At 49.0% G+C, this 13,069-nt stretch overlaps 1 protein-coding gene across 2 annotated transcripts in view; it reads right to left on the bottom strand.

Moving 5' to 3' along the window:
• Positions 1 to 13,069, bottom strand: part of MAPKAP1 (MAPK associated protein 1) — a 318,576-nt gene that overhangs the window by 27,300 nt on the left and 278,207 nt on the right. Inside the window, exon 10 of one of the 2 annotated variants that reach the window (XM_063936817.1) lies at positions 7,272 to 7,409. The exons of the other annotated variant lie outside the window; for it this stretch is intronic. Within the exon in view, the coding sequence (XP_063792887.1) occupies positions 7,272 to 7,409 (138 nt within the window). The remainder of the gene's footprint in view (positions 1 to 7,271; positions 7,410 to 13,069) is intronic. 2 annotated transcript variants of the gene reach the window in all.

The following is a 13,069-nucleotide window of genomic DNA, read 5'->3' on the forward strand; positions in this document are numbered from 1 at the left end:
CGCCCTGCCGTCAAACGCAGCCGCGGTAAGTCTTGGAATAGATAGGGTCCTTGATGGAGCAGGTCCCTTCTTAGAGGTAGAGGCCACGGGTCCTCCGTGAGCATCTCTTGAAGTTCCGGGTACCAAGTTCTTCTTGGCCAATCCGGAGCCACGAGTATAGTTCTTACTCCCCTCCGTCTTATAATTCTCAATACTTTTGGTAAGAGAGGAAGAGGAGGGAACCCATACACTGACTGGTACACCCACGGTGTTACCAGAGCGTCCACAGCTATTGCCTGAGGGTCCCTTGACCTGGCGCAATACCTGTCCAATTTTTTGTTTAGGCGGGACGCCATCATGTCCACCTTTGGTTTTTCCCAACGGTTTACAATCATGTGGACGACTTCTGCTGAGGAAGTCTGTTTCCCAGCTGTCCACTCCCGGAATGAACACTGCTGACAATGCTATCACATGATTTTCCGCCCAGCGAAAAATCCTTGCAGCTTCTCTACGTGGGCGACTGCCGTGATGTTGTCCGACTGGATCAGCACCGGCTGACCCTGAAGCAGAGGTCTTGCTTGGCTTAGGGCATTGTAAATGGCCCTTAGCTCCAAGATATTTATGTGAAGTGATGTCTCCAGGCTTGACCACAAGCCCTGGAAATTTCTTCCCTGTGTGACTGCTCCCCAGCCTCGCAGGCTGGCATCCGTGGTCACCAGGACCCAGTCCTGAATGCCGAATCTGCGCCCTCTAGAAGATGAGCACTCTGCAACCACCACAGGAGAGACACCCTTGTCTTTGGTGACAGGGTTATCCGCTGATGCATCTGAAGATGCGATCCGGACCACTTTTCCAGCAGGTCCCACTGGAAAGTTCTTGCGTGGAATCTGCCGAATGGAATTGCTTCGTAGGAAGCCACCATTTTTTCCAGGACCCTTGTGCACTGCTGCACTGACACTTGGCCTGGTTTTAGGAGGTTTCTGACTAGTTCGGATAACTCCCTGGCTTTCTCCTCCTGGAGAAACACCTTTTTCTGGACTGTGTCCAGGATCATCCTTAGGAATAGAAGACGTGTCGTCGGGATCAGCTGCGATTTTGGAATATTAAGAATCCAACCGTGCTGCCGCAACACTACTTGAGATAGTGCTACCCCGACTACAAACCGTTCCCTGGATCTTGCCCTTATCCGGAGATCGTCCAAGTAAGGGATAATTAAAACTCCCTTCCTTCGAAGGAGTATCATCATTTCGGCCATTACTTTGGTAAAGACCCGGGGTGCCGTGGACAAACCAAACGGCAGCGTCTGAAACTGATAGTGACAGTTCTGTACCACAAACCTGAGGTACCCTTGGTGAGAAGGGTAAATTGGGACATGGAGATAAGCATCCTTGATGTCCAGAGACACCATATAATCCCCTTCTTCCAGGTTTGCCATCACCGCTCTGAGTGACTCCATCTTGAATTTGAACCTTTGTATGTAAGTGTTCAAGGATTTCAGATTTAAATTAGGTCTCACCTAGCCGTCCGGCTTCGGTACCACAAACAGCGTGGAATAATACCCCTTTCCCTGTTGTAGGAGGGGTACCTTGATTATCACCTGCTGGGAATACAGCTTGTGAATGGCTTCCCATACCGCCTCCCTGTCGGAGGGAGACGTCGGTAAAGCAGACTTTAGGAAAACGGCGAAGGGGAGACGTCTCGAATTCCAATTTGTACCCCTGAGATACCACCTGAAGGATCCAGGGGTCCCCTGTGAGTGAGCCCACTGCACGCTGAAATTTTTGAGACGGGCCCCCACCGTGCCTGAGTCCGCTTGTAAAGCCCCAGCGTCATGCTGAGGACTTGGCAGAAAACGGGAGAGGGCTTCTGTTCCTGGGAACTGGCTGTTTGCTGCAGCCTTTTTCCTCTCCCTCTGCCACGGGGCAGAAATGAGGAGCCTTTTGCCCGCTTGCCCTTATGGGGCCCAAAGGACTGCGCCTGATAATACGGCGTCTTCTTACGTTGAGAGGCTACCTGGGGTAAAAATGTGGATTTTCCAGCCGTTGCCGTGGCCACCAGGTCTGTTAGACCTACCCCAAATAACTCCTCCCTTTTATAAGGCGATACTTCCATATGCCTTTTGGAATCAGCATCACCTGACCACTGTCATGTCCATAACCCTCTTCTGGCAGAAATGGACAGCGCACTTACTCTTGATGCCAGTCGGCAAATATCCCTCTGTGCATCACGCATATATAGAAATGCATCTTTTAAATGCTCTATAGTCAGTAATATACTGTCCCTATCTAGGGTATCAATATTGTCAGTCAGGGAATCCGACCAAGCCACCCCAGCACTGCACATCCAGGCTGAGGCGATTGCTGGTCGCAGTATCACACCCGTGTGAGTGTATATACATTTTAGGATATTTTACTGCTTTCTGTCAGCAGGTTCCTTAAGGGCGGCCGTATCCGGGGACGGTAGTGCCACCTGTTTAGACAAGCGTGTGAGCGCTTTATTCACCCTAGGGGGTGTTTCCCAACGTGCCCTATCCTCTGGCGGGAAGGGGTATGATGCTAATAACTTTTTTAGGAATTAACAGTTTTTATCGGGGGAAACCCACGCATCATCACACACTTCATTTAATTCCTCAGATGCAGGAAAAACTACAGGCAGTTTTTTCTCACCCAACATAGGCCCTCATTCCGAGTTGATCGGTCGCAAGGCGAATTTAGCAGAGTTACACACGCTAAGCCGCCGCCTACTGGGAGTGAATCTTAGCTTCTTAAAATTGCGACCGATGTATTCGCAATAATGCGATTACTAACTACTTAGCAGTTTCAGAGTAGCTCCAGACTTACTCTGCCTGTGCGATCATTTCAGTGCTTGTCGTTCCTGGTTGACGTCACAAACACACCCAGCGTTCGCCCAGGCACTCCCACCGTTTCTCCGGCCACTCCTGCGTTTTTTCCGGAAACGGTAGCGTTTTCAGCCACACGCCCCTGAAACGCCGTGTTTCCGCCCAGTAACACCCATTTCCTGTCAATCACATTACGTTCGCCGGAGCGAAGAAAAAGCCGTGAGTAAAAATACTTTCTTCATAGTAAAGTTACTTGGCGCAGTCGCAGTGCGAACATTGCGCATGTGTACTAAGCGGATTTTCACTGCGATGCGATGAAAAATACCGAGCGAACAACTCGGAATGAGGGCCATAATACCCTTTTTAGTGGTACTGGTATTATCAAAAATGTGTAAAAACATTTTCCATAGCCTCAATCATGTAACGTGTGGCCCTACTGGAAGTCACATTCGTCTCTTAATCGTCGACACTGGAGTCAGTATCCGTGTCGGCGTCTGTATCTGCCATCTGCGGTAACGGGCGTTTTAGAGCCCCTGATGGCTTTTGAGACACCTGGACAGGCACAGGCTGAGTCGCCGGCTGTCTCATGTCATCAATCTTTTGTAAAGAGCTGACTCACATAATTCCTTCCATGAGCTCATCCACGCAGATGTCGACTCCCTAGGGGGTGACATCTCTGTTACAGGCAATTGCTCCGCCTCCACCTCATTTTCCTCCTCATACATGTCGACACAACGTACCGACACACAGCACACACACAGGGAATGCTCTGATAGAGGACAGGACCCCACTAGCCCTTTGGGGAGACAGAGGGAGAGTATGCCAGCACACACCAGAGCGCTATATATATATATATATATACAGGGATAACCTTATATAAGTGTTTTTCCCCTTATAGCTGCTGTATTGTTATACTGCGCCTAATTAGTGCCCCCTCTCTTTTTTAACCCCTTTCTGTAGTGTAGTAACTGCAGGGGAGAGCCAGGGAGCTTCCCTCCAACGGAGCTGTGAGAGAAAATGGCGCCAGTGTGCTGAGGAGATAGGCTCCGCCCCCTTCTCGGCGGCCTTTTCTCCCGTTTTTCTGTGAAATCTGGCAGGGGTTAAAATTCATCCATATAGCCCTGGGGGCTATATGTGATGTATTTTCGCCAGCCAAGGTGTTTTTATTGCTGCTCAGGGCGCCCCCCCCTAGCGCCCTGCACCCTCAGTGACCGAAGTGTGAAGTGTGCTGAGGAGCAATGGCGCACAGCTGCAGTGCTGTGCGCTACCTTGGTGAAGACAGGATGTCTTCTGCCGCCGATTTTCCGGACCTCTTCTTGCTTCTGGCTCTGTAAGGGGGCCGGCGGCGTGGCTCTGGGACCGGACTCCGAGGCTGGGCCTGTGTTCGGTCCCTCTGGAGCTAATGGTGTCCAGTAGCCTAAGAAGCCCAATCCACTCTGCACGCAGGTGAGTTCGCTTCTTCTCCCCTTAGTCCCTCGATGCAGTGAGCCTGTTGCCAGCAGGTCTCACTGAAAATAAAAAACCTAAAACTAAACTTTCACTAAGAAGCTCAGGAGAGCCCCTAGTGTGCACCCTTCTCGGCCGGGCACAAAAATCTAACTGAGGCTTGGAGGAGGGTCATAGGGGGAGGAGCCAGTGCACACCAGGTAGTCCTAAAGCTTTACTTTTGTGCCCAGTCTCCTGCGGAGCCGCTATCCCCCATGGTCCTTACGGAGTTCCCAGCATCCACTAGGACGTCAGAGAAATTATGAATACTCACCAGCCCCGTTCCTGTTTCCCGACTGCTGTTGACCTCCGTCTCCGGCCGCCGGCGACGCTCCTTGGATCTATGGGAGAGACGTCATGACGTCTTTCCCATAAAAGCGCACAGACACTAGAGGTCAATTATGACCTCTAGCGTCTATGGCTGTTCTAAACTGCCATGCGATGCGCAATGACGTCAGGCGCCAGTAGCGGGGAAAGGTCCTCTCCGCGAAGGGAAACTAGACACCACCTCACTGCGCGTCTAGCTTCCCTTCACGGAGAGGACCTTTTCCTAACCACTGCCGCCACCCCAGTTAGTACCGGCTCTTGCCACGGAGGCGGCGCCCACGGGACAGCGGCGCCCCGGGCAAAAGTCCTGCTTGCCCATGGCAAGAGCCGCTACTGCATGGTGGAATATATTTACTAAAGTGCGAGTTTTTAGAAGTGGAGATGTTGCCCATAGCAATCAGATTCTATCTATTTTCTTACATCTAGAAGGTGCTACATAAATGTTAAGTAGAATCTGATTGGTTGCTATAGGCAACGTCTCCACTTCTAAAAACCCGCACTTAAATCTACCCTTTAGAGATTACATTTCCTTCGTTACAATGGGGGTGACTCAGACGTGGACGGAGATGCTGCTTTCCTCGCAAAGTAACGATTATCAGTACTTTGCACATGTGCAGGGCCTGTTCTGTGCGTGTGCAAACAGGTCCTGCGACTTAAGCAGCGGTCTAGCATTAGACTGTGCACAATGGGGATCATTCGAGTTGATCGCTCGCTAGCTACTTTTAGCAGCCGTGCAAACGCATAGTCGCCACCCACCGGGGAGTGTATTTTCGCTTTGCAAATGTGTCTTTTTGGTCCCGGAATTGACGTCAGACACCCGCCCGGCAAACGCTTGAACACGCCTGCGTTTTTCCAAACACTCCCTGAAAACGGTCAGTTGCCACCCACAAACGCCCTCTTCCTGTCAATCTCTTTGCGATCAGCTGTGCGAATGGATTCTACGTTAAATCCATCGCCCAGCAACAATACGCTTTGTACCCGTACGACGCACCTGCGCATTGCATTGCATACGCAGCAGTAACCTGTTCGTTGCGCTGCGAAAAACGGCAGCGAGCGATCAACTTGGAATGACCCCCAATGTCTACTATACAGAACGGGACAGCAGGGTGCTGGAGCGCTAGCTCCTGAGCATAAAACAATGCTCGTCACAAAAGGAAATATCGAGCCTAGTGTGGAGGAACTTAGCTGGCCTACACAGATTTCTAACCTCAACTCCATTGGAGACTAATGGGATGAAGTGGAAGGCCGACTATGAGCCAGACCATATTGCCCCCAACGTCTGTCTTTGGATTCAACATTCACTGCTGAGTTCCAAACTTCCTGTGGAAGCAGTGGGCCTAATTCAGATGTGGTTGGAGGTGGCATCACTGCTGCTTACCTGGAAATGCATTATCTGAAGTGACAAATCAGGCTTCAACATCTAGCAGTCCGACAGACTATTATGTTAGAACGTCAACATATTATTGCCGGTGATTTACCTGTTACAGACAGCTGCAGCGGCTCCAGCATGGCATCTGGGTCCTGGTGGTCATGTGACTGTCACTTTCGGATTAGACCCATGACCCCCCCCCCCCAGCATTTCGGTGAGTATTTCTCTCTTAAACTATAACCCAACCCTCCCTCAAGTTTCTAACCATAACCTCCCTTACCCCAGAATGTCTATAACCCTAATGATAACACTTGGACAATGGGGGTCATTCCGAGTTGTTCGCTCGTTATTTTTTTCTCGCAACGGAGCGATTAGTCGCTAATGCGCATGCGCAATGTCCGCACTGCGACTGTGCCAAGTAAATTTGCTATGCAGTTAGGTATTTTACTCACGGCATTACGAGGTTTTTTCTTCGTTCTGGTGATCGTAATGTGATTGACAGGAAGTGGGTGTTTCTGGGCGGAAACTGGCCGTTTTATGGGTGTGTGTGAAAAAACGCTACCGTTTCTGGGAAAAACGCGGGAGTGGCTGGAGAAACGGAGGAGTGTCTCTGGGCGAACGCTGGGTGTGTTTGTGACGTCAAACCAGGAACGAAACTGACTGAACTGATCGCAGTTGCCGAGTAAGTCTGGAGCTACTCAGAAACTGCTAAGAAGTGTCTATTCGCAATTCTGCTAATCTTTCGTTCGCAATTTTGATAAGCTAAGATTCACTCCCAGTAGGCGGCGGCTTAGCGTGTGCAATGCTGCTAAAAGCAGCTTGCGAGCGAACAACTCGGAATGACCCCCAATGTCAGCATTGCACCTATCGACATTCTGAGAATGTCAGCACAATGACACCTGGTGCGCACTCTGCATTATTACCCCCGTGCCAGGGGCGCAGCCACCAGAAAAGGGGTGTGGCCTAAAAAAAGGAATGTGGCCTCACAGTATCTCGGTTTCGTCACTCCAGGGGCGTGTCCAGCAGCCTCGGAGATGCTGTCTGCTCCCGGAAACTGGGCTATGTTTAGTGCCGGATCTTCATCTGTGGCAGGAGCCGGGTGCGTCTATCATGGCTGAAAAGAGCCAGCACTTTGGTGTCATCCATTCAGAGGGTGACACCCGGGTGCGGGACGCCTGCACCCGGCTTTTGAAGCCACTGGTCAGCACATTGACTGTCAAGTTTATCACAATGTGAGAAGATTTTGATGCCCGCTTGAAATCTGAAACTTACTTGGACTTTTCTCTTCTGCAAGATCACAAGCACAAAGCAGGTCTGAATCGATAGATATCGGCTTCTGTTTGATCCAGAATTTTGTGCTAGTCTTCTGATTTGTCACTGGGTCAATCTCAACCTTCTCGCCGGAGATCCCTAAAGAAAGAAAGCAAATTAATGTGATACCACTGGCAGAGGAATGTGAAACCCAGCTATGAAGTGGCCAAGACTAGACTGTTAACAATGCACTAAAATGTTACTTCATTCAACCTATTATACTTTGAATCATATTAATCATAGCGCAGGGTGCAAGAGGATTCATGCACAACAGTCTACAGTTTACAGAGAATGGTGCGCAAAAAAAACATCCAGTGAGCAGCAGTTCTGTGGGTGAAAAAAAAACTTTTATTGAGGAGGAGAATGGACAAACTGGTTCAGCTGACAGGAAGGTGACGGTAACTCAAATAACCATGCGTTACAACAGTGGAATGCAGAACAGCATCTCTCAGTGCATTGGGTTGCAAACCTGACAGCAAAGAACAGGAAACTGAGGCTACACAGATGCACGCAGGCTGGCTCTAACTTAAGGTGTGTACACACGGTGAGATTCGGGCTAAACCCCGATTCTCACAATGCGATAGGGACTAGGTCGGTATCGCAAGCAAAGATGACTGTGCTTGCGATACTGGCTTAGTACGATTTTGGCTGAGTGTCAATTTTGACTATCTTTTATACTAGATAGTCAAAATTGACTTGCCTGCACAGTCTATCTAGGCTTGTGATACCGACCTCACGGGAACGCGCATCAGGATCGCATCGGGATTGCAAGGTGACTTTCACCTTGCAATCTGCACTAACTTTCTTTGCGATTTTGACTATATAGTCAAAATCGCAAAAAAAAAAATCTCACCGTGTGTACACACCTTCCCACAAGACACCTCCTGTTGCATTTGCATAATTCAGCAGTAGCGGCTGGTACTGCACTGTACCCATCTCTGAATCAACCCATAGATCTCTCTTCCACCTGCTGTTTCCATTATTTATGGAGGGCACCTGACCGACCAGTAGACCCGCCAACTGAGCAACCCTTTTGGTGAACTATGCACAGTCACTCGTTATGTCTGGCCAGGCATCAAAACCGCCAGCCCAGTTGTGATGTCACTGTCGGCGGTTCCTGCGGCCACATAAGTATTGGCGGATCGCCCATACACACACGCACAGATATATCTGTGAAACCTTCCGTCTTGTAGAGCCTCGTAAGAGGCTACCATCTTCCCCAGAAGGCGAATGCACTGATGAATCGAAACTTGGGCTGGCTTCAGGACATCCCGGACCATTGTTTGTATCACCAACGCTTTCCCCTCTGGAAGAAACACCCTCTGTACTTCCGTGTCGAGGACCATTCCCAGAAAAGACAACCTCCCGGTCGGCTCCAAATGTGATTTTGGAAGATTCAGGATCCAACCATGTTCTCTGAGCAGATGAGTCGTGAGAACAATGGACTGCAACAACATCTCCGTGAACGATGCCTTTATCAGCAGATCGTCCAGATATGGGATAATGTTCAACCCGTCTGTCGAGGAGAACCATCATCTCTGCCATCACCTTGGTGAACACCCTCGGTGCTGTGGAGAGGCCGAATGGCAGTGCCTGGAATTGATAGTGACTGTCTAACAGTGTAAATCTGAGATAAGTCTGGCGAGGCGGTCAAATCAGAATGTGGAGGTACGCATCCTTGATATCCAGGGAAACCAGAAACTCTCCCTCCTCCAGACCTGAAATCACTGCTCTGAGAGACTCCATTTTTTAATTTGAACACCCTCAGGTAAAGGTTCAACGATTTCAGGTACAAAATTGGTCTGACCGAACCATCCGGTTTCTGTACCACGAAAAGGTTTGAATAATAACCCTTGTTTTGCATATGAGGTGGAACTGGGACAATGACTTGTGACTTCTCCAATTTTAGTATGCCTTCTTGTAGGATAGCCCTGTCTGTCAGCAAAGCTGGCAAGCCTGATTTGAAGAATCGGTAAGGCAGGAGTTCTTGAAACTCCAGTCTGTACCCCTGGGACACAATATCCTGTACCCAGGGATCCAGGCCGGACGACACCCAGACGTGTCTGAAACGTCTGAGCCTCGCACCCACCAGCCCGTCCTCCAGGCTTTGAGGTCCACCGTCATGCTGAGGATTTTGAGGAACCAGAAGCAGGTCTCTGGTCCGGGGAGCCTGCGGGTGCAGGCTTTTTTGATTTTGCCCGACCACCTCTAAAGAAAGTCGTAGAAGGCTTGGACTTTTTTGTCTTAGGGGTCTGAAAGGACTGAGGAAATGCTTAAGAAAATGGTTTCTTCGTAGAAGGAGTAGCAGAGGGAAGGAAAGGTGACTTACCCGCGGTTGCCGTGGAAATCCACGCATCCAACGCTTCCCCAAATAGAGTCTGACCTGTGTAGGGTAGGTTCTCCACACTTATCCTGGATTCCGCGTCTGCAGACCATTGGCGTAGCCAAAGTCCCCTGCGGGCTGAGACCGACATGGAAGATATCCGTGCAGTCAGCGTACCCAGGTCCTTCATGTATTCCACCATGAACCCCGCAGAATCCTTTAAATTACGTAAAAACAATTCAATGTCACTTCTATCCATTGTATCCAAATCCTCTAGTAATGTGCCTGACCACTTTACTATGGCTTTAGAAATCCATGCACAGGCAATAGTGGGCCTTAACACCACTCCTGAAGCAGTGTAAATGGATTTGAGCATAGTGTCAATCTTACGATTAGCCGGTTCTTTTAACGCGGTAGATTCAGGGACAGGCAAAACCACCCTTTTAGACAGTCTGGAGACAGATGCGTCAACAATGGGTGGGTTTTCCCATTTTTTCCTATCTTCCTCAGGGAAGGGAAATGCTACCAGAACCCTTTTTGGGATCTGGAACTTTTTCTCCGGGTTTTCCCAGGATTTTTCAAATATAGTGTTTAATTCTTTAGATGCAGGGAAGGTTAGCGAGGCTCTCTTACTGTCAGTGAAGTAAGCCTCCTCAACCTGCTCAGGTGTGGTGTCATTAATGTTTAACACATCTCTAATGGCCTCAATCATGAGCTGCACCCACTTTGCAAGGGATGCCGCCCCCCTCAGGACATCCCCGTCTGCAGTATCAGAATCGGTATACGTGTCATCTTGCATGATTTGGACAAGTGCACGTTTCTGTGGGAACATGATAGGGGATTTTTTGCAGGAATAGGGACAGAGCCTGACCAAACTGCCATAGACTTCTTCAACACCTGAGTTACAGTCTCAGTATTAGCTACCCTAGTAGAGATCTGAGAGATCATTCCTTTGATATAAGTTAACCACTCAGGTTCAACAATAGGTTTCTGAGACAAAGCATTACAATCCTGTGTACATGGAATGGATCCCTCCTGAGAGGAAACATCTTCTGCAGCATATGACACAGAGTCCCTAGACATGGCTATGTGATATACTGAACACCCACCCACACACACAGGGAAATGTCAGACACAGTTTCCCCCCCAAGTATGCCACAGAGAGACACAGAGATTGGAGCCAACCCACAGACATCGCTTTTTGAGGTAGAACTAATGAAACTACCAGCGCTGTCTGTGTACCTTAATAGACTACACAGACTTTACACAGCCTCCCCCCTTCTACAACCTCCCGGTACCACACAGGATAACTGGAGTTGCTTGGAGGGACAGCTCTCCCTGTCAGCGTCTGTTGTACAGGAACTGCAGGCAGGAAAATGGCGCTGAACGCAGCTGGGTCCGCTCTGAGGAGAAGCTCCGCCCCCCGAACATGGCGCTGCTTCTCGCTCTTCATTATATTATACTGGCCTGAGGATTTCTGCTGGCAGCGATCCGTGGACCTTGACAGGCTTGCTGACCAGTGTAGGGTATAGGCGCTGGCTCAGAGCGCCCCTCACAGCGCCGCACTGTGTACCGCTGAGCCCCGGAGCGCAGTTAGTACTGCGTTCCCTACCCTGTTGACGCCATCTTCACAACGGCTCCCCGCTTGTCAGGGGGGGGGGGGGGGTGACTCACTCGCCAGAGTCTTCTGGCTCTGTAAGGGGGTGGTGGCATGCTGCGGGAGTAAGCGGCGGTCGCCTGGAGCGGCTAACGATAAGCACCCACAGGAGCTCAGTGTCCTGTCAGCGGAGATAGTGGCTCAGACCCCGCAGGGCGGACACTACTTTCCCCCTTAGTCCCACGAAACAGTGAGGCTGTTGCCAGCAGCCTCCCCGTGAAATAATAAACTCTAAAAATTTTTTTACTAGAGAAACTCTGGAGAGCTCCCCTAGCTGTGACCGGCTCCTCCGGGCACATTTTCTAAACTGAGTCTAGTAGGAGGGGCATAAAGAGAGGAGCCAGCCCATACTCTCAAACTCTTAAAGTGCCAGTGGCTCCTAGTGGACCCGTCTATACCCCATGGTACTAATGTGGACCCCAGCATCCTCCAGGACGTAAGAGAAAAGAGAGAACAAATTTAAATTTTGTTGGAACTGTGCAGAGAGGTGGCAATTGAGTAAAACAGCTTAGGGAGAGTGGCTGGTTCTGAAATACGATACGCTTTCCTCGAGAGGTAAGATTTCAGGAAACACTTGAAAGGTTTGGAGACAATAAGTCTGGTTTTGCATGGAAGGGCATTCCACAGGATGTTACCAGGATGGGGCAGGTTATGAGTGTGGATGAGAAATGCAGAGTTGAGGGGTCTAGATGGGAGATCTTTTGATACAAGTGAAGAGTTGTATGTACAATAGGTGTTGCCTTGCTGATAGCTTTGTATATTGGGAGCATTTCTTATTGTATTATGTAAACAAGCAACTAATGGGTTACGGTGCGTAGGCACGCATTATAGTTAATAAAACTAGTCCTAACATAAAAATAACTAGTCCTATAATAAGACTGCATAGGAGACCACAAATAGGTTGAACTCGATGGACAATTGTCTTTTTTCAACCTTAGTTACTATGTAATGTACTGATAGAGCAAAGCAGCAGGACATTTTGCAATGAAAATGCATGAAATAAATTTTTTTGCAATGTCTTGTGTGATATAAGTATCTTCTGGAAATATTATTTAGATGTGTGTAACAAAATTTGTAATCAGACTGAAGGTGGGGAAGAAAGAACAGTTCCAAGTCAATGATAACACCTACTGTAAGTAGTGGGTTTTGAGGAGCATGGTTGATTGTTGTGTTGTCAACTGAGATAGAGATTCCAGGTAGTTAACACTTGTTGACTCGTGAAAATATTCAGACCATTTTAGAAGGATTGAGTTTGAGTTGGCAAAAGGACATCCAAGATGAAATTACAGCCAACGCAAATGACATACACTCAGTAACTCAGGTAAGTAACACAGTAGGATTTGGAGGATAGAAAATGTGCGTCTAACCTGCTTAACTGACTTCAGTGCATTTCTCCTTAGCAGCCTGGTTCAGCTGAAAGCATGCGACTTATTAACCAGAGCATCTAGTAGTAAAGCCTGCCTGTCAGACTGGGAGGGGGCGGAGGAGTCTAAGGTATAACAGTCTGTCTGAACCATTTGTCTGTGAGACCAATGTAAGAAAAGCTGGCCTGTGACTAGGGAGAAGGTCTCATTAGTGATAGGTCCGTTTGGGGAGGGTCTGTGAGGAGCTGAGGACGTTTGTATCATGTCTTGTGTGCATACTAATTGTATGATTGTTATTGGCTCGCAGTCATCCTAACAAAATAAACCGTACTCCAGAGTCAGTGTGCTTCCACTACAGGGCTTCGTCAGACCTATAATGTCTTACAATCATTCATGTGAAGGACTGTGGGTCTAT

This window comes from Pseudophryne corroboree, chromosome 8 (assembly GCF_028390025.1).
Source record: "Pseudophryne corroboree isolate aPseCor3 chromosome 8, aPseCor3.hap2, whole genome shotgun sequence".
NCBI lineage: Eukaryota > Metazoa > Chordata > Amphibia > Anura > Myobatrachidae > Pseudophryne > Pseudophryne corroboree.